Below are 22210 nucleotides of genomic sequence, written 5' to 3' on the forward strand. Positions count from 1 at the left end.
CAGCAATTACAGACGTTTTCTTGCATCCCTTTAATGTATTGTCCCTATGACTAAATTGCGTCTGTTAACACCATCTATCAAAGTGCAGCTGTAGTGTAGCGTGGTGAGATCCTTGCTCTAAACTACGCCCGAATGAAAAACAAAGAAGAGGACCAGAAACCGCAACGGAGTTTTCCAATCCTCATCCTCATAATTTTAGAACACACGCACATCTTTAAATTGGTGCACAGCACACCACAGAAAAATGCTGGCTTCCTGACAAACCTGTCATTTATATCCCCCATGCGAAAAGCGCCTGCTGGCCCTTTAATTACGCACGGCTTACGTACTTCCCGGAAGCGCAGTGGGGACACAGGCCCCATCGATTCAACACAACTGCATACATAAGCACTTACTAATAATAAAGCACTGTTTGTATGTCATTTTCATGGAGTGCTATCGCTAACACATATGGCGGGTCAAGAGGAAAAGCCAATCATCTATACCATGGAAAACAAGCCGATTGTAACATGTGAGTGTTTGTTAAACGGAGACGTTCACTCTTTTATTTTTTATGGTCTTGACAGCTAGCCCTGCTAGCTGCATTCATTAGCTTATTTTGGCTAAGCTAGCTGTCACCCTTACAATAACCAATTTGTAGTCGCTGCTTATGTGTATAGCAATTGGGGATGGCTTATTTCCAAACTGTTAGGCTGTAATATTTTTAGACGTGCATACTGCGCCGTGTTCGTGTTAAATGTTCTCAGGAAAGACGGTCTCTTAGCTAGCTGCACTGATTAACAGGCCCAGCTAACGATAGAACGTCACGGACAGGTGCTGCAGTTTTAGTGGGGTATCATATTGTTCCTTGCTATACAGCCACAGTTTTCCCTGTCGGGACCTCGAAAAGTAGCTGCCACAGTGAAGAGTGAGAGCTGGGCTCGGTTTGCCATTCATAAATCCCGTGGAGTGTGGTAGAAGCTTCATTGGTGGGGTTATTATTTTAGGGAGCGACAATGGTGGTGGGTGCCAGCTTCATCTGATTTCGCAGTATGTATGTTTCGCAAGTATAAGAGTAGATAGAGGCTCTAGGAAATGGGACTATGAATGAAAATCATTGGTGGCACACTTTGACGTTCAGACATTGGGGTTCACAAGCGAAATCGCAGGTAGATCTCAGAGTGTGGATATAGGGGTCCCTTGTCGTTCCATACGGGTTATCGTGTGTCCTACACTAGACGGTTGCATTCTGTAGTAATAGGTCCTTTTACAGATATAAAATATGAAGTTAAGGCCTTAGAGATTGTAATGCTCTTAACAGTAAATGTAATATGAAATGAAAATGACACCCTACTGTTGCAGGATTTATTGTCAGGGTTTCTGTGTAAATTACTTACTGTCTCAAGTTGGATACTGAAAACGCAGTTTGTGTGTCGTGTGTGTGATTGTAATTGTGCATAAGTGGAGACCTCGGGTTACACTCTGGTTTACTCTGGCCGTGTGATCATTGATTTACACAGAGCTTATGCCACTCAAATAGTGTGTGGTTGTGTTCTTGATGATAGCAGAATTAACATATGATGAAACATTGATTCGCTCAGCAACATTTAGCGATGAGGAGGGATACATCAGAGTATGTCTATGTAGTAGATGAGCAGCAATGTGCCAAGTGTGTGAGAGCAGCTAACCCAATGCAAGGATCATCAGTTTGCTTTGCAGCTTCAATAGCAGCTTTTGTGAACATCCAAAGTTCATTATTGTTTGCATTGCACTGGGTATATCAAGAACTGTTGAGCTAACACAAACAACTGCAGTATCCCAGTGTGGGTGATAAAATGCTGAACTTCAACAGTTAAATATGGCGCTTTCAGATTAGAACAACAAATCTGAATTGTTTGTGCTAAATTGACCAAATTACAGAGTATACAGGAAGACATGAACTGTTAGAATGACCAGTTCACATTTTGTCACTGTGATGACAGTACAGGCACATTATTGAAGTCGTACAGATTTTAGTATTTGATACAATAGTTAGGTTAACCTCTTTGTGTCCTCAGTGCTTTGAATTTTGTTTTTCACTTGGTATTTATTTTGGTTTTATTTGGGCAGAGGCAACAAAACCTTTTTAGTTAGTTTTAATGACTGAAACTGTTTGATAAAGCTTAGGAAAAGATCTAAAAGAAAAAAATATTAACGCTGGATGTGGAAAAGTGAAGTTTAAATAGTGTGTTTAAAAGCGATTTAAGGAGTGCTTTTGCAAATGTACCTCACTCAGTGTATTAGGCACTGATGCAAAGGAAACGGCAGAATTGACTGATATTTGTGGCACTGTTAGGGTGAACAAGATCCACATGCATATGTTCTGGTGTGGTCAGAATGTGGAGGGTATGGTGGTACATGAACCAGTTCTCCACCTGCTGCCAGTGGTGGTTAGACTGGTCCTCCTGTTCACACCCCGCAGAAAAAGCAGTAACTATTATCCCCATCTCTAGTCTGATGGACAACTGCTGGCGACATCGAGGACTGCCACAAAAGAGTCAAATTGACCTGACGTTGAGGTTGAAGTGCTGACCTTTTGGGATATTTGGTTACATTTTGTTTCATAAACCATGTGGTTTCCTTTTACTTTTCAAGTGTATTCAAAGAAAACATGGTTTCACACTGGTTCACTGGCTGTGGCCTGTTTGCAGTGTAGCTTTAAACAAGTGCTAGTCACTGTTCATCAAAACCCACACATCTACCTTGAATGACAGCTTGATAATTTCTAAAATTGGACACCATTGTTCTGCAGGAGTGGTGACTCTACCAGTCCGCGCTGGTAAAAGTGGATTCACGGAGTGTAGGAGGCATATGGAAGAGGAGCCTTAAATTAAAAGCTGCATGTCTGAACCATTATGTCATAGTCACAGTCACAACTCTTTTTGTAGTTTTCTACCCTGGTCTGTATCAAAGCAGTATCAGCAGGAGTGAGAGGGACTCTTTTATTTATTTATTTATTTTTTGTAATCGCAGGTGGGGCGTGAACAACGAGTCATGTAGCAAAAGAAATCAGATGTTTGTTTTTCCAATAGCAATGGCTGATTCTGGCTCTGTGTAGGGCAGTGCACTGTGATAACAGGTGCTGATGCATGCGTGTTTTTGCACTTTTATTTTTGCATTGCTGATCATGTGCTCTATTATAGCAACTGGCACTGCATAGAAAAATAGACTGTTTAACTCAAATCCCTGGCTTTAGGTATGTGCTTTCTTTACTACCAGTGATTGATCTGTAGTTTTTTCTGCTTTCTGTCAGTTGAATCTTTTACGGATGTTGAGCCATGTGTGGGAATATAATGACTGCGACTGTGAAGGCTAGTCCAGACTGTATTTACAGATGACACCGTGATGAAAGAAAGGATTGACAGTGTTAAACTTTGGTTGTGTAAATATCTTAGCTTGAGTAGCTCTGTCTTTAGAATAAAAGTGAATGTGCTTTGTAATGAATTCTTTTTTCTTTTACTTTTTGTTTAATGATAAGCTGTAGATGGCTAGAAATCTCTGTCACAACAGTAGCACTTGTGCTAGGACATAGCAATCAGTTACAATACAAGGGTATTTCTATTGCTTTTTGGAAGCATGCGTTTGCTGTGCAGAAAAGAGAGAAGTAGGGGTTTAAAAAAATCTATTTGTGCTCCTAATATTGTGTAGTTTAATAGTCTAGTCTGGAGCTGTGTACAGTTGCCTCCTGGACAGCTTTAAATATAAAAAAAGAAGTAGAAATCCCAAGAATGATGTTGTGGAAGCAGAGGAGGCTTTATTCTGGAAACCTTGACATCATTTAGACCCAGAGGGCTGTTAAACAGGAGGCAGCAGATATAGAAGAAGAGTGCAGTGCAGGAGGTTGATGCTGCCAGACTAGCCCGACGAAAACTTTGACAACATTTTCCCTAAATTAAAGTGTCATCACAGCTTGACTGTCTTTGCATCTGGTGAGGTTTTATTGCAGATTCTGAAGGTGTTTAGAGTTAAAAACCATTTGTCACATTGTGCAGTGATTGTTTACTCCATTTCTGATATTTTCATACAAAAAAGAATTCACTTTGCATTTTGTTCCCAATTCTTATTTTTTTCGGTCAATGTTGTGTGTTCACATCAAAGTGGCGTTGGCAGCATCTGACAAGGAGGTGTTTGATGAATCATGTGACTTTTCTACCACCCAGAATGATCCCTATGACAGGTACAACAGAAATGTTATCAAGTTGTTCAGAACAGAAATATAACAGTAAAATGCAAGACTGTTGTAAAAAAGGAAGAAAAGATGAAATCCAGATTTTAGTTCCAGTTAATAAGTTTATCCTTAAGCGCGCTCTCAGCGCTGCTGTTGGTGGCTGCATATTAGAGCGCTGAAACTTTAAACTGGACCAGTTTAAACATTAAAGATTACAGGCTGATAAAGGAGACGTGGAAATCACTTCAGTTTGTCGGAGATCAAAGTGAAATTAAGTTGATTTATTGAGCAGGTGTTCTTGATGTGTGTTCCGTGTTCTAGTAACTGCATTTAGTTTTTATTCTCAGATGCAGAGTCTGTGCTGTTTAAGGGTTTGAGAGTAAAGGTTAAACACAGAGACAGAATTCAGACTTTATACAAGCACATTTGATACGGGCGGCAAGCACAGTGTAGGTGTCCTGTTTTAGGATCAGATATTAATGCTTGTTGTACACTGATTATTGTAAAATTGTTTGCTGCCAACAGAAAACAAGAATCAAAGAATAAAGCATCTAAACATCTATATTATTGATTATTGATTCTAATCAGGGAAACATAAAGATATTACACCCTTGTACTGTTCCCACCCAGGGAGCATCCAGGAATAGTGACGCTATTTTCTGCGGAGAAGGTTGGTTGATTTCATACTTGTTGATCTCTAATCTGGAACCCAACCTGCTCCAGAGCAGGTTGGGTCACATCATAGGTTACCTTGGCCATTTACCCTAATAAGAAGTGAATCATCTTCGTAGAACAGAAAATGAAAGGTTAACCCTGAAGTTACCTGGATAAGGCCTCTGCTCGCTCTGTTTTAACTCAGGTGTGACATCCTTTTATGCTGGTCGGGGAAACTGTTATTGTCAAGAAGACATGAGAAAAATTTTTTTTTTTAACAACAATATTCCATTACCACCCCTTGAACTATTGCATTTTTTTTTTTTGCGATGACCTAATTTTTAACCCACCTTGTCTTCCTGTTTTTGTCTCAGGTGCTGGAGATCAGGCCTTGTTTACTTCTCTTTATACCTCATTGGCTCAACAGCTTCCCAGAGAGCCAATGGAGTGGAGGAGGTGAGTTTGTTTTTCTTCTTCTTCTTTCCTTTCAAATTTCACAGGTCAGTGTTTCACCAACAAGACAATACATTTGTATTACATTTATTGATCACACAGAAAAACCTCAGGAGCAGAGCACAATGAGAGACGTTCTAGAGGAAGCAAAGGTGTAAAGAATTAAAAGAGGAAGTAGGAGGTCCGTTCATCACAAACCATAAATGACATTTACAGGTGCAGCTAAACTGCAGTAAAGACAAAAACTGGTTGATTTGGCTGAGCATGAAGTGTAGCAACAGAAAAACACAAGGTTAGACATTAACCTGATCTCAGAGGTGTACTTAGTAATATTGGATGGTTTATTATTAATCGCCAGAGTTGCCTTAATGACTGGAATACTGATAATGTAATTCTCTCTGAGACATGATGTTTCATTTGAAAGCAAAGTGAATATTGTTGTGTATTAAAAATATTATGAGCTGGCATAGCAAGCAGAGCTTCTGATGGTCTTTTCTGAGCTGTTATCTGCACTGCGTGGATATAACACTTCAGGGTTTTGTTATCGTTATGACTTCGGCCAGAATCAGTTTATCCATCTGTTTGTGGTGACGGTAACCACATTGAGTGAAGATGGGCGGCTTTTTACATCCTTGATCTAATTTTCCCATTTTGTTATAACAGGAAGTTAACAAAGCAGCATTTATCTTCATCCAACAGAAAACACATCGACAATTCTGAGGACAAAATGGAAACTTGCGTGTAGTAATACCATTTCTAAGATACTGCTTCTGTTTCCTCCTGATATATTTGAAAAGACAGTGTGAGGTACATATTACATCAGTAAGACAGATTCTACTGGTGATACAGTTAAAGATATGATGCTCTGTCTTCATGGATATTTTAGAGTTTATTAGGTTGGGTTTATGGCAAAAGAATCCATTGGATAGAAAGATGACATTTTGTGCTATAAACTGTAGTCATTGTAAACTTGTGTTTGTATACTGATGCTCTGCTTTCATTTTTGTGCAGGACTTATGGCCGTGCACCAAAAATGATCCTCCTTGAAGCTAATTTTGTCCAGTTTAAAGAGGAGTTGCTCCCAAAGGAGGGCAACAAGGCTCTTCTCACCTTCCCCTTCCTCCACATCTACTGGACTGACTGCTGTGTGAGTACAAAGCACACACAGATACACAATCTTATTTCGCTCTGCTTGTCAGATCAGGTTGAGCATGTATTCTCTAGCCTGTCTTTGGGGGGGTCCTTAGGTTGATTCAAAGCTCCATAAACTCGCCTTTATCAAATAGCTGTCTGACAGAGAGATAAAGACTTGGTGCTGTTCAAGCGAAATTTGGAAAGGTGTTGGCACATTTTGTACAGGAAGTGAGAGTAGTCGAGTCGTAATAAAGCAGAGTTTGTTTAATCCATGCGTGTTTAAAGATGGATGTGACTGCCTGGATGAGTGTTGTGTTTATACTTTTATGCTCACTGTTCATCCCCTTTCGCATGATGCTGTGCAACAAAACTGATGTTGCATCTTCTGGCATAAGCTGCTGCTTTTGTGTTGCTTCTGCCGGTCACGCACATCACTATTTTTATAACGTAGCGTACTGTTCTACTGCACTTGAGTTGTGTTGAAGACGTGAGCATACAATTGTGTATCAGTACAGAAGTTAGACCGACATGACACTTGGTCTTATGTCTTTGCTTCTGGTTTTCACTTATTGTCTTCGTATGTCAGTGCTGATGTGGCGGTATTCCACACCTGTCGTTCAGGTGAATATTGCAGCTCTGGGTCTTAACTGCGAGTTAAAATAGAAGTGGCTATGTGATCACGTTACCAGCAGTTTGTGAAGAAACCAATGCAGTGGGAACACTTTCAAAGGTGGGTCTTTTTAAAAGAGGTGAAAGGTGGCTGAGTGCAAGATATGGAAATGTGACGTCCATCAAGGCTGACAGGCACATGTATGTTGTTTTCCATATAAACACAAAGCTTTGAACAACCCATCATCAAGTGTATCTCGTTTGCAGAGCCTTTCTCAGCAATTATCTGTTATTACACGGATGGCTTTCGCTCATCCGCAGCCAGGCTAAACTGAACTTGACAAAAGCAAAAGCAGATGGGAGAAAAACAAGAGAAGCAGGAACCTGCTGCTGGTGCTGACTGAGCAGTTGGTTAGTTTAAGGAAGTGCAGTCATCAGCTCATGACTCATGACATTTCCTAAGGACTGTGGGTGTAGTATACCTGCGTTAAAGACTGCCTTTGCAAAGCTGTTTGTCAAGGAGGCATTGGTTTGCTTGCTTTTACAAATAAGAAAGCATTCAGGTTTTACAAAGTGTGTGTGAGTTTAGTCCCATCTTTATTCAAGAGCAAGGTCTTTTGATTTGAGAGCATTTCTTAATTCCGTGTCCCAGAACTGTAGTGGTTTTCCTCAAAGCGTCATGCTTGCAAAGGTGCTCAGCTCTTAATGAAAAGTTGAATAATGTATGTGATATTCAACTTGCTGCTGTCCAAGCACACGCACACACCACATGAATGGAATTGCTTAATTTGTTTAAGTAAAGAAACAAAGGCTTTTTAAACCCCAAGGTGCTTCTTTTGCAGTTTCCTTGAGTCACTTTGTCACTATTAGTACAGAAACCAAACACAGAAGCAGTACACTTTCAAAAGCTTATTTTGTTTGCTTGTTTGTTTGTTTGAAAGAAGAACTAAGTTCTAACAAGTGAAACAAAGCTGAATATGGAGGTAATGAGGATGCTGGCTAAGTACTGCGTGTCCTCCTGCACATTAGACATCTGCATTTTGTAAGCGAGTAATGTAAAATGCAGGCTTTACTTTGCGGCTTAAATAAAATTGTTCACACTCAGCTTGTGGGATGACAAAACTGCCAAGCAATTAGCCGACTGTTGGAGGCAGTGCCATTCTTGTCTAGTGAGGTCAGCCTCTTCAGTCACAGGACTGTCAGGCTGAAGTAATCTGCCGCTATAATTGAAAAGGGAATATATGGGAATCCCATAGCTACATTTTAAAAGAAAGAAAACCTTTTTTATTTATTTATAAATGAATAAAACATCATAAAGGCTAGATGAAGTTATTTTCTGGTAACTTGTGTCACTTTAGGACAAATAGGTCCTGACTGACTAAAAGTTAACTTCCAAAACATTGTGTAATACCAGGACTTCAGTTTTTTCTTTCTGGCGGGTGACTGTTATATAATAACTGACTAATCATATTATAGCCCACCTCTTCTCATTTCCAGCCAATTTAAAACAAACACCACCCTCGAGCGGGATTCATTTAGAGCAAGCCACTTGGCAAATCCCAGTCACAACACCACATCAGTACCCCACAGATACAGAGGTTTAGTTATTGTCAATATAAACTCGCTGGCCAGCATTCTTTCTGTAGTTTCAGTTTCCTGATATGCTTTGATGTTGAAATATTCTCACTGGGTACAAAATGCTCTTAAAGAGGAAGCATGTTTTTCTTCATTTGCTCTTTAGTTACAATCTGATGAGTTAAAATTTTATTGATCCTGATTATGTAAAGTACAGCTGTAATAAAATTAATATGTTTGTACTGCTGTGGTGTGGTGTTGGCAAAAAATTGGCCAACGTCTAGGATGGAATAAACCGCAGGTATATAGTGCACTGTGATGATACTCAAGCCAAAACATGTGCAAAGAAATGAGCTATTTGCAGTTGTGTGGATGTTGTATATTTCCCAGGTACACCTTGCTAATACTCTGGAATATTGGCATGATAGTGTCACACAGTTGCTGCAGATTTGTTGGCTGCCGTGATGCGAATCTCCCGTTCCATCCACATCCCAAAGGTGCTCTATTGGATTGAGATCTGGTGACTGTGGAGTGAACAAATTGTAAAGTTCCAAAACCAGTTCAAGTTTTGTGACCTGGTGTGCTATCCTGTTGCAAGCATCAGAAGACTGTACAGTGTGCTTACATAGGGATAGAGATGGTTGGCAACAATACTCAGGCAGCCTGTGGCATTTACACAATGATTAGGGGCCCAAAGTGTTTCAGAAGACACCCCCCACACCGTTATACCATTACCAGCCTAAACAAAGCAGGACGGATCTGTGTTTTTGTGTTGTTGCCACAGACTAGTATCTGAATCTTGGCAACAATCGAGACTCAGCAGACCAGGCAGCATTTTTCCAGTCGTCTATTTTCTAGTCTCTCTAAGCAAACTGCTTTCCATACCATGATTTTAATAAGTGGTTATTTGAGTTACTCTGTGGCTATTCTATTCGGCCCTCTAGCATCAACCAGAGAGCCCACTTTCACTAGGTTCACTACCATGCCTCATTCAACATCACTGAAGTCACCTTTCTTCCCTATTGTGATGCTTCAGCAGGTTGTCTTGACCGTGTCTAAATGTATTGAGTTGCTGCCATGTGATTGGCTGAGTAGTTATTTCCATTAACAAGCAGTTGAACAGGCATATGTGCATATATACCACTATGCAAAAAGGTAATTAATTGCATTATAAAAATGAAATAACTTGAACTAAATCACATCAATGTCTGGGTTGATGACTAATTGTTTTTAAACCAGCACCAGTTTTCTTTCATATTTTGGCAGCCAGTACTAAGTCTTCATAAAATGCCTGACTAAGCAAAATGATGTGCTTTATTGTAGGATACAGAAATGTATAAGAGCTCCGTGAAGGAGGACATGATGCGCTGGCAGAACAGCCTGAGGACCCACGGCTCATCAGACTGGGTCATCATTGTGGTGGAGACCAATGATACCAAGAAGAAGAACAAGACAAACATCCTGCCTCGCTCATCCATTGTGGACAAGATCCGCAGTGACTTCTGCAACAAGCAGAGTGACAGGTTAGCAGGCTCCTCCTGTCTAAACAAACTCATTTGGATGAAATTAGAAAGACGTGACGATGTGTAACACACTGACTCCCTTTACAATGCTTTATTAGTCCCAAGTTTCTTCTTTTTCTGGAGTAACTGTCAAAGGTAATTGTTCTACAGAGTAATTTGAAATGTGATGTGTAAGTCTGAAATGATTATTTGATTTTTGTAACGATTGTTTGATGTTATGTTTCTGAAAAACGTCATGAGAGCCTTTCTTTTTATCCCAAAACACACAGTTTGTGAATCTCTAGCGGTGGGTAGTGATGAATGCAGAGCGTGATGCAGTCTAGGGAGAGAAAGTGTACTATAAGTTATTTCTACACTTACAATGTACAAAACAGATGTAAATGTGCTCGATGTTAGAATTTAGAGACATTCTCTGAAAGTCTATCGTAGAGGTTCTCTAGATGCTGCAGTTTACTGATTTCCAAAGGGATGACATGAAGAGTCTGAGTTGAAATTTTAACTTTTACAAATGCCAATTTTAGCTGAACTATTAGGATGATTTTCACAATTAGAAACCCACAGACTGCTTTATGTTTTAATTATTTTATTCACTTAATTTAAAAACATTTTCACTTTTATTTAAAAAAGTGAAATAATAGTAATTCATTGCTTTCTTTCACATGTTGTCTCAAAGCAGTTTCTGTAATCAGTGCTTGCTAAATCTAAGCTGCCTTGTGGATTGAATCTTCCTTATGAAAGACTTGTCTTTTCATCCAGGTGTGTAGTTCTGTCTGATCCTCTGAAGGACTCATCTCGATCTCAGGAATCCTGGAATTCCTTGCTGCTAAAGCTGCGAACTCTCCTCCTCATGTCCTTCACCAAGAACCTGGGCCGCTTCGAAGATGAAATGCGCACACTACGAGAGAAGCGCACCCAGCCGGGCTGGAGCTTCTGTGAATACTTCATGGTCCAGGTACATGGAAAGAAGCGCCAGAATGTAGGCCTGTGTGTTATCCTGTCCTTGAACTCTGTCCTAGAAGGTTACAGGAACCAAGTGTTGATTTCCAGTTTTGTCTTATGTGTGTGTCGTGCAGGAGGAGCTGGCCTTTGTTTTTGAAATGCTGCAGCAGTTTGAGGACGCCTTGGTCCAGTATGATGAGCTGGATGCTCTTTTTACCCAGTATGTCCTTAACTTTGGAGCGGGAGGTACGTAATCACCTCATTATTATGCTTTGTTTCAGTTTGTCTCTGTTAATTAAAAGAAACACTGTTTGCATTTTTGTTTCCATTTTCAAAGGTACGCGCTAGTTTTGTTTTTGGTCATGCTAATCCGTTTCTTTCACAGATACTGCTAACTGGCTCGGCTCCTTCTGCGCCCCAGTGCGTAACTGGAGTGGCTTGTTGCTTCGGCGACCCATTGACATGGAGAAGAGGGACAGCATCCAGCGTGGAGAGGCCAGTCTCTTAGACCTGAGAAGCTACCTGTTCTCTCGTCAGTGCACTTTACTAATCTTCCTCCAGAGACCCTGGGAGGTCACGCAGAGAGCGCTGGAGCTGCTCCACAACTGTGTACAGGAGCTCCGCCTGCTGGAGGTAATAAACACAGATCGTACCATTTCTAATGGTACGAGTGGCCTTTCATCCTCTCTTTCTACAAAATGTACTTCATTACTTATCTTAAAATGCTTTCTTATGTTACTCAGGTGCAGGTCCTTGAGGGAGCCCTGGACTGTTGGGTGTTTCTCAGCTGCTTGGAGGTTCTGCACAGGATCGAGGGCTGCTGTGATCCAGCCCAGTTAGCTGCAAACTGCTCCCATACTGTTGGTCTCTGGGCATATGCTACAGACAAGGTACCACACACAAAATAAAAAAAAAAACAAAAGTCTTGCTTTTTTTAAGCTTGGGCTTTAATAACTTAAGGAACCCATTAGCAGCACCTTTAAGCTTCCAACAGATCTGTTGGACCTTACCCCTCAGCCCTAAAAAAGGCTGAAGGGGTAAGGTCGCCAGCCTACGGGGCAGCAGGTTTTTAAATGCAGTAGCTCACAAATGCTTCAAATGGATACCATAGGTGTATCTGCTAGGAGGCTGAGGTAGGGCTGCCACAAACAATTATTTTGATAGTCGACTAGTCACCGATTATTTTTGCGATTAGTCGACTAATCAGATCATCATCCATTGGACGTAAAACTACAGCTTATTGCACCAGCAGCATCTGCTCTTATATAACTATCATTAGCTTACAGCTTTAAGTGTTTAAGGTCTGTGCTAACTAAAAATAAAGACAAGATGACAGTTTATTAAATTTTAATGAAATTTGCAGATTGTTTCTGTGAAATTTAATAAACTCCTTGCTATCTAAAATATAACAGGACACCGGAGTAAATTCTCGAGCATCTCACACTTCTGATAATCAGCTGTCTGCTTGACGTTTGTTCAGCTGTGTAAAAACTATAACTTTAATCTCAGACAAACTGATTTACTCAGGAACAAATAAAATACTGAAAAAAGCCAAACAATAACATTTTAAGTTATCTAAGTGACTTATATATGTTTAACCTGAGTAGCGAAAGACGGCGGTGGGTTTGAAAATGATTTGCCGGGAGTCCGGTGTTCTCACGGCTCTAGTGAGCCTAGCCCCCGGCTAACTATCGAGCTAGTGGGTAACAGACGTCTCCGAAAACGTCGGAGCGCTTTTGAAAATATGTGGTGTTTTGATAAACTGAGCAGATATTTGAGGTTTACACCGCTACATTCTCGCCTGAAAATATGTTAAATGTTTATTTTGTGACCCAAAAAGAATAATAAGAGTAACATTAAAACTAACTAGCTGCTGCCATTGTTGGAAACTGAGCAGGGCGCTATGGATTCTGGGACACAGCTACTTCTTCTTCGGGGTTTAACGGCAGCTGGCATCCTTGTACATGCAGTGCTGCCATCTTCTGTTCTTATTCCTGCGTCTTTTGGGATCTTACAAAGCCTCAAACAACGCATCGAATATTTAAATTAGTCGTCGACGTAATCGTGACTAGTCGACTAATCGTGGCAGCCCTAGTAGGAGGCCATCGCCCCTGCCAATACTTTAATAAGTTTCTACATACAAGAGCACTAAAAAGGTTACTTGTCTGTATTTTTCCAAAACATCTTTGCCAATGCTTTGCAGTCCATTTCTGTCGAATGAAGAAATGTGCTTAACCTTTTATGTAATAATTTAAACACCAAGAAGTAGGTATTATGAACATAAAATGGCCTTTTTCCAATGAGTGTTCTCTCTGCGTTCTGCAGCTGAAGTCTCTGGGGGAACTCTGTGGCTTAGTGTCAAAAAATGGACCCAATTCTGAGGACCTGAACAGGACTGTAGATCTGCTGGCTGGGCTCGGGGACGAGAGGCCTGAGACTGGTAAGTTTTCACATTCTACCTTTGCTGGGCAGTAATGACCACCTGATTTATTAATTTATTTTTTCAGTTTGTCACTTTTTTTTAGATTAAAAGTACAGGCTGTTCCCAAAAACATGGCTATTAGTTGTAGTCTCTGCAGTGCAGCACACACAGGCACAGTGCCTCTTTGATCTATGGCAGCTCTCTTAAGTCACCTGAACCCTCAGGGTTAGACTTTACTCTTCACTGCCTCTCTTATTTGAAAGGGAATAAATAACCACATGTGTTTTTAAAATCTCCTTTGTCTTCCTCCACAGTCAACAGTTTGCAGAGCCCGTACAAAAAGCTGAAAGAAGCTTTGTCGTCTGTCGAAGCTTTTGAAAGGCACTATCTTGTAAGCCACACATATTGCCACAGTTTGATATTTTATTTCATTGGTTTACTAAGAAGGAAGTTAAGACGCATTCTTTCAACTGTTATCCAATTTTTTTTTTAATCATCATTTTTTTAATGATGTAATGTCCTGAAAGCTTCAGCAGCAACAGCTCATTTGATGATCTTTCTCTTCTACCACCTTGTTGGCTCCTTCTTGCATCAGGAACTTTCTCATGCTGCTATGGAAATGTACCAGGCCATCGGCCGGCTTCGGTCTGCCAGACTGGTGGGAAAAAGTCTGGCTGAGTTCTACATGTAAGGAAGAGTTAAGCTGTTGGTTTAATTAGGGTATAGGCAGGTCTGTTTGAGTTTTTCAGGTTGATTAGGCTTCTACTATAGAACTGTTTCCCAATTAGAGCCTATAAATACCCACACAGGACTGAAGATAATTGAGAGGAATTAAGTGACATTAATTATATTGAGCATAACTATATGAGGTCTAACTTAATAGTCAAAAACCAAATACTTATGATGCCAGAAATAGGCTGTCCATCTGCTACTGGCTCATATTTGATGTCATGCCAGCCAATAGAGAATAAGTGAGTGGGCAGTATTTGCATGCAATTTCATACATTATAACCTGCAAAATAACTTTATCAGTGTACAAAAGGAAAAAAAGAAAAGAATTTCTTCACAAATATATAAAAATCTATGATGATGACAATAATAATAATAATAATAATAATAATAATAATAATAATAATAATAATAATAATAATAATGATGATGATGATGATCTCTATCATTTTCTATAATGAAGAGGAACAAGATGATTTGTTTATATGTCTTTTTTATGTAACACAGGAGGAAGGGAGATCCTGAGCGGGCGGAAACCTTCTTACAGGAAGCTCTGAAGTCATACGTGTCAGAGGGGTGGAGCCTCCCTGTGACTCACACCAGGAGACAGGTTGCTGAGTGTCAGAAGCTGCTGAGCAAAACTGAAGAGTATCCTTCAGAGCCATGAGACTAATTAATGGGCAAATATTAAAACATCACAGTGGTGCCAAGATTTAACATTACTTCACAGTACTAAACACTGAAGCACATTTATTACTTTCCTACTTTCCTATTCATAAAAATGGTTGCACTGGTCAAAGTTAGTACTTTAAAAATATGTCCTTTAGTTTCTTTATAATATAAAGTCGGTTGTTATGGCATCAAAATATTTACATGACCTTCTATAAGTTAGTCTAGTATTGTCATCAGTCAGGGTTAAAATAGGCTGAGCCGCTGATGATGTGAAACCTTGTCTGGTTCGGTTTGGCCTTGAAGGTAAAGTAGGGGTTCCTGCTTTGTTCTTCCAAAAGTTGTTTTTGAAGTAGTGAAATGAATTATTTGGTTTCCTTTACAACCCCCCACAGCTACTTACAAACCAGTGCTTTGTTGGCTGGTGATGTAAATCTGACGACGGACGAGAGGAAACATTTTTGTCAGGAAATTCTGAGCTTTACTGGCAAGTCTGGAGACCAGTGTAAGCACTTCTGTTTAACTCCCAATCAGCTGGAATCCACGTTGTATTTATAATTTACAAAAATGTGCACATCATTAACGTGTTTTTTTTCTACTTCTTGCTCTCAGCTCACAAAGTTACCCTCAGCATGGGCGTGTTTGCACAGCTCACGCAGTTAAAGTTCCATCCAGCAGCAGCCTCGGTGCACTCTGGAGCTGTCCTGCAGGTGGAGCTCACTCTGCGGTGCTTGATGCCCGTGTCGGTGCGCATCCAGCAACTAGTCGCCAGCATTCACTTTGAGGTGGATCATGGAGGGACTCATGGGAGGTCAAAGGGAGCTCAGAGACGAACGCACCCAGGGACAGTAGTGTTTAGACAGAGTAACTCATCAGCGGGTCCTCCATCCTCCGCAGGCGCCGGGCCTTCATTAGAGCTGGATGAGATTCAGGACAGGAGTCCTTCGGACAATTCTCTCAACTCTACAGGAGTGATATGTAAAAACACTCACCTGCTCATGCGTCGTCATGACAGCAACTCACCCCCAGACACGCCTAACTGTATCAGCCCCCCTACTGTTGGAATTAAGGAAGGAGCCCAAATGCTGAAGGTGCAGGATGTAACATTAGAGCCTGGGAACAACAGCGTCACGTTCACGGCACCAGTAAGATGCGACCTTCCTTCGGTCATAAAATGTCTCTTTAACTTTTCCCCCCTCACACTCTCATTTGTCCCTCTGGTTTACATTGTAGAGTGGACAGCCAGGTACTTACACACTTCGTCAGCTGTGTGCCACAGTCGGTGAGGTGCAGTTTATCCTGCCTCATATCTACCCGTCGGCCCAATATGAAGTCTATTCTCAGGAGCCCCAGCTCACCGTGGAGCCTCTCTCAGGTCTGAATACTTTTTTTGATTAAAATCAGATTCTTCATGTCTGGGGCTGTTGTGTTTGTTACACTTGGAGTTTATTTGCAGCTTTATTAGCTTAAATTCTCTAATAGTTTTCTGTAATTATGACCATATAAGCATAAAGAGTTTGAGGTTGATAAATTCTAATAAATGATTAGTTCAGAAAAATACTTTAACTTTTAATTTTAACAGCTCAATAGCTTAAAAAAAGTTAAATAAGTTTTACCAGCTCGTTTGAGCTGATCAGACTATAAATATTCCACTTACCCATAAGCCAGCGCAGCATGTGTGCGTCACTGTAGTTGTGTCTGTGTTTTCAGAGCCACTGTTAGCTGGTCTGCCTCAGAAGGTGAAGTTTACTCTGCTGACGGGTCACTACACTGTGAAGAAAGGAGATGCCCTGCAGCTCAGCAACACAGAAACAATGCCCATCCTGCCCTCCACCAGCTGCACCGCCCGAATCAGTAGCCCTACTTCTGGTCAGTAACTACACTGAATATAAGAAATGATTCTTTTAAGATAGTCATTTGGAGCAGTGATCTTTCCTGACAGTCCACTTTACTGCTGTCATTCTTTCCATGCCAAACTGCTTAGATTATCTCACCTGTTATTTGAGTAATGTCGTCTGAACTATATGGATCTCCACTGTGCTGCTGTGTGGGTGGGTGGGGTTTGCACAGAATCTTGGTGTTCATGTTTCGGTTCAGAACTGAGTTGTGCCCATAAACAAACAAACTCATAGATACGGAGCTCTAAGCTTCACGCGGCCGTCTTTTCTGTCCCCCTCTTGTGTTCAGAGTTGGTGGGTGAAAGCACTTTGTCCATTCAGTCGTCTGAAAAGGTGACGAGCATCAGCCTTCCTCCAGCCCCTCCCTACCACACTCTGGAGTTTCAGCTGGAGGTTTTGTGCATAATCCCGTCCGGGGCTGACCGGCCCGCCAATGAGAGGCTGACTAATGGGGAGGTCCGCCATCGACCACGGAGCTACAGTCATCCCGACACACCGATGACCGCCATCGATCAGAGGGTGAGACACAAGACATGTTTCTGTGGGGGACATGTGAGTGACGAAGCATGCTACATATCACTGGTTTTCAAGCTGTGGGTGGTACCTGTGTATAGTGTGGATTATGTTTTCTAGTGATCAATCGATCAGTTGTCCATAAGATGATTAATGACTAATATTCTAATAAATGTTTTAAGTTATCGTGAGGGTTTGCTACTTTAATGCTTTCACATTAGAATTGATGTTTTTGTGTGGTGAAGGTTTTATACTTGATATTTGATGACCTCACTTTGGACCCAGAGATATTGTAGTTTTGTTTTTCTTTCTTTTTTAAGATAAACAATTGACTATTTCAAATAGTTAGCTGACATAAATTGTAAAGAATATGATTGTTAGTCATCAACCAAATACATATTTGCCAGATAGCTGATAGTCTGAGAAACGTAAACTTGTGTGTGTACACAGATGTCTATCGACTGTCCGTGGTCGATCTACTCCACACTGCTTGCCCTTACCTTCTACATCCCTTTCAAGACCAAACACTCTTTGCTTTCTGCTGGTAACAGGCAAGTCTCTTCCTCTTTTTAATTCGTTTTTATTGTTGGGAAAGATGAAAGTTTAGATTTAACTTATTAACAGTCTTTACCACTACCTTTCCAAACCTGTCTGACCTGTGACCTGTTGGACGTGATCCCACAGGAAGTACATCCAGGTGTGTGTGCAGAATGTGTCAGATGTTAATTTTGCGCTGGCAGAAGTGAAGCTGACAGAGAAGCAGCACGCATCGCTGGAGCTCCAGTCTCTTAACACTAAAACACAACAGGTGAGCAGAAAGGGGTAAAAAGCCTAACAAACATCTTCCTTTATTTTAAATAATGACACCAGTTTTAAAATATGGTGAATGCCTTCTGTAATATTTTGGGTTAAAGATGGCTTTATAGGCTGTGTGCACTGTTTTGCTTATTTTATTCTTGATTTTGCATTTTGGTGTTAATTTGTCTGGAAACCTCTTGTCATTGTGGACGGAGCCCCAGAGTGTTTTCAGATTCCTTTTACATCAGGATAGACAATGTCATAATACATTTTCCATCTTAGATGTCGATTAGAAACATCAGAGCTACATCATCCATGGACTCGCACTGATGTCTGGTGTGTATTTTGTGTGTCTAGCTTCTGTGCTGTAAGCACAGTGTGTTCTGCTTGTGGGAGGTGAGGTGGAAGGACGACCTGCCCTCCTGTCTCCAGTGTGTTTTCTCTGCCAACTTTTCTCCGCTCAGCCAAGACATTTCTGCCTACAAACCTTTCCACTACCAGTTCCAGCTTGAGAGAGTCACTGTAAGTCCACTTAAACTCCAGATTTAGGTCCTTTTCATCTAAATGCGTAAGTGAAGCAGTGATTGTGTTGTCAGAACGTTAAATATCAAGACTTTTAAAACATCTGAGCAAATTCTGTTTGCAAGTGGCTACTTTGTATGGATGGCTCATTGTAGGAGTTTAGTTGCAGTTAAGTTAGCCATTATCATTAACTCTCCCACCCACTGATAACCTCTAATTCATGTCATCAGACATTGTACAGCGTGAAAGCAGAAATCTTCCCTCCTGCTGGTGAGCAGCGCTGCCGCTCTGGCGTCCTCTGTGGACTTGAGGTGTGTATAACACGACTGACTGAACCAGCAGAGGGAGAGATTGCAGAGGACAGCAAGACTGAGACCGATGGCCCCAAAACCACCAAGCTCATGTATGAAGGTATGCTATCAGCTCCCCTTTCTGTCTTTTTTTTTTCTTCTTTTAATTAAATCAGATTTTTAGTTGACCGGTCAGTTATTTGAGAGGAATATTTGGCTGAAGAATATAAAAATGGCGTTAATTTCACACAACACTCAACGTAGAAATGCTGGTGCCTAAAATCAGCTGCTTGCCAAAAACTGTAGTTCTGTAAGAGTTAATATCACTTTTCACAAATACCAAGATATTAGCTGAAGCGGTGGATTTATCACTTTATAGATCGACTTGCTTTTGTTCAGATGTGCATATGTATAAGAGCCAGGCACTCCAAGCAAAACCATCTCTTCAAACTATTCTTCAGACTCCTTTTTGCACATGGCCAGACACAAACAAGGCAAAATAATTTAAGGCAACAAATAGTCTGTTTGATTTTGTTTGATTTCGATAATGTGAAACAATTTTAATAGTTGTGTTTGCATGCATGTCCACAGTGGCTGACAGCAGCAGTAACTGGGCGGTGTGTGGGAAGAGTTCAGGGATGGTGCTCATGCCAATGACGGCCAACGCCACCCACAAAGTCCAGATCGAGGTGATGCCTCTGTTTGCTGGACACCTTCCCTTCCCCAAGATCAAAGTGCTGAAGTACCTGCCTCACACTGCAGCAGTGGCCATTCAGCCAGACCCCGGTGAGACCTGCTAAACCTTCAAGCCTTTGTAGATGTTTATTCATAAGGGAAGTTCAGAGTGTGCAGCAGCACAGCTTATTAGTTACTCAGCCTCACTAGTTAGGAGTTGCTTTGTTTGTTCCATGCAGTTGCTCAGGTTGTGCTTTATTTACCTTAGAATTACCTTTGTGTTGTGTGACGCCACAATGCAGAACATTGTGTGGATTGGTGACGCCCTCTGGTGATTCCTGTGGGGTTTTTCAGAAGGTGCTCCTAAGTTTGAATATGACAGTCCATGCCGCCTTGTATTTGACCACCGTTAGTGTGTCACCACTCACACCAGTGTCATTAGCATAGTTTCATCATTTTAACATAAAAGCAGCATCACATTAAAATGTAGCAAATGATTGCAGTGGAACCGTGTTTTCATTCACACTGAAAAGGAGAGGATTTATTTTTTCATTTTTATTTTTTTTATTTTTTTTTTAATAGATTTGTGTTTTACACACTCTGTTTGATCTGCTGGCCTGTTAGCAGTTCATCCCCAGATCTTAGAAATAACGTTCCGGTACAAAATGCTTTTCTTCTTCTTCTTCTTTGTCATTTGGACAATCAGTAACTTGTTTATTCCTTGGCGCTTTCAGACAGTTGCGTGGAGAACGACAGCCTATCCCTGCTGGACAAGACGCTGGATGATCAGGGAGACACAGCAAGCATCCGCAGCCGGGGTAGCGTCCACTCTGTGGGCAGCGGCGACCAGCAGCAGAAAGGCGTGGCCATGCCACGACTCGAGCCTTTCAGCCCTGGACAGGTGTTCAACCACAGCCATGCATGCCAGGTCCTGGTGCTGCCAGCTACTGACGACCACATCATGGAGGTCAATGCCACATGACCCTGGTGACAGCGTCACCAACAACCTTCACGTAGGACTGAACCTGTGGCCTGGATGGACTCTACTGAGATTGTTTTAAATCTGGGACGACTCGGGTCCATGAGTCCATTTCTGCGGCTGCAGGTTGTCGGTATGGACTCACTCCTAAGCATGAAACCCACTGCAGACGTTACGGACTAGCCAGTGAAGAGCCAATGACATCTGCTGATTAAGTTTAAATAAAGATTTTTCTTTGCCATACTTTGTACATAGCTCATTGAATGGATTTATAGGTATAAATATATATATATAAATAAATAAATATATATATATATACGGACTGATCAGTGAGATCGGTGCCTGTCGTACTATTTCGAACTGAAGAAGGAAAAAAACACTCCTGATTGTCCCGTGATGCACCAAAGCCCTAGATGTGTGTACGCCTTGACCATCTACTCAAGTACTGTAACAACTGAGTGTGTCCAGCTGTTGTGTGCCTCTTCAGTAGTCATCTTTTTTTTTTTTTTTATATATATTTGAGATTTTTGCTTGTTTTTGAGTCATTGAACTCTGATGTGTCTTTGGAGACGTATCTTATAATCCCAACAGACTCCTTTGTCCTAGTACTGAGGTAAATAATAATAATCTCCCAAGTTTACTACATGATTTCAGCATGATAAAGGTCAGTCCAGCACACATGAGGCACCAAAAATGAAAGTGTAGAGCTATTATTGAAAATGACCAACGCACCATCTGTGCTGATGCAAAGAAGTAGTAAAAAACAAATCGAATCTAAAATAACCCGGGTTACCTGTTCAAATGTCTGAACGTGTTGCTCTTCTTTCCATAGTATAGATTAAATGTGCTGCACAGGATTCTAAGTACAGGCTTTAGTATTTCTACTCTTGGGTATAAAGATCTTTAAAATGTTCACGTCTCCAAAAATGCACATAGATGTGCTAAAGAACTTCTATTTATTTTTAACAAAGACAAAGCCTTATGTTTTCTGACTCAAACGAAAACATAAGAATGAAACTCTCAAATATAAACCCGGCAATGACACGAAAGGCTCCGGTTGTAGTGGTGTGTGTGTGTGCGTGTGTGTTGCATTTCTGTTCCGCTGTAGCTCTGTGTCCATGGACGTGATCAGATGAGACTTTTACACGAGGATCAGCCAGTGCACATTGTCAGTGCATTGTTTATATACTGGGTGTGTATATTTATTGTGTGCGTGCGTGTGTGTGTGCGTGCCAAATCCATGTCCGAGCTATGCACACATACCGGTGATGTCGAATGGATGAGTGAAATAAGCCGCTGTTAGATTTATTCATACATTTGTTTGAAAGGATGAACTCTAGCTACTTCTACCCCCGCCCTCCTCCACCCTTGTCCTCCTCTGTGGTGCATGCGCACACAGCGCGACTACAGCCTCCTGCTCCTCTTTGACCACTGTACATACTTATGTGTAAATAATGATTCAAAGGAAAATCATCTTTGATTGCCAACTATATTAAAAAAAACACTGGGATCTCCTTGGATGTCTGTTTTCTATAATATCATGTTAGCAAGAAAATGGGTTGAAAGATTGACGAGGCAACTGATTGACTTGTGTTGATATTTGTGCAGCATGAAAAACACAACAGGGTTTCTTATGGCCTGG

General features: G+C 41.1%; 1 protein-coding gene across 1 annotated transcript; it reads left to right on the forward strand.

The window, feature by feature from the left end:
• The first annotated feature begins 350 nt into the window (after positions 1-350).
• On the forward strand, positions 351-22083 carry trappc10 (trafficking protein particle complex subunit 10). The gene is made up of 23 exons (XM_080902549.1): positions 351-511; positions 5215-5296; positions 6305-6440; positions 9935-10134; positions 10891-11086; positions 11208-11319; positions 11459-11706; positions 11817-11963; positions 13399-13513; positions 13810-13886; positions 14091-14182; positions 14732-14872; positions 15289-15398; positions 15506-16038; positions 16127-16268; positions 16604-16762; positions 17081-17310; positions 17755-17859; positions 17993-18112; positions 18460-18624; positions 18855-19035; positions 19506-19700; positions 20324-22083. Exons 1-23 carry the CDS (start codon positions 451-453, stop codon positions 20569-20571), a joined length of 3795 nt encoding a protein of 1264 aa, XP_080758675.1. The 5' UTR covers positions 351-450; the 3' UTR covers positions 20572-22083.
• Positions 22084-22210: the final 127 nt, after the last annotated feature.

The sequence above is a fragment of the Rhamphochromis sp. 'chilingali' genome (assembly GCF_963969265.1).
Source record: "Rhamphochromis sp. 'chilingali' genome assembly, chromosome: 14".
Taxonomy (NCBI): Eukaryota; Metazoa; Chordata; class Actinopteri; order Cichliformes; family Cichlidae; genus Rhamphochromis; species Rhamphochromis sp. 'chilingali'.

Bases quoted from the DNA above. Each gene is read 5' to 3' on its own strand.
- trappc10 (XM_080902549.1), top strand. From the start codon at position 451: ATGGCGGGTCAAGAGGAAAAGCCAATCATCTATACCATGGAAAACAAG. The intron at 13,887-14,090 runs GTAAGCCACACA...TTCTTGCATCAG, and splicing joins CTTTTGAAAGGCACTATCTT to GAACTTTCTCATGCTGCTAT. The intron at 16,763-17,080 runs GTCAGTAACTAC...TCTTGTGTTCAG, and splicing joins AATCAGTAGCCCTACTTCTG to AGTTGGTGGGTGAAAGCACT.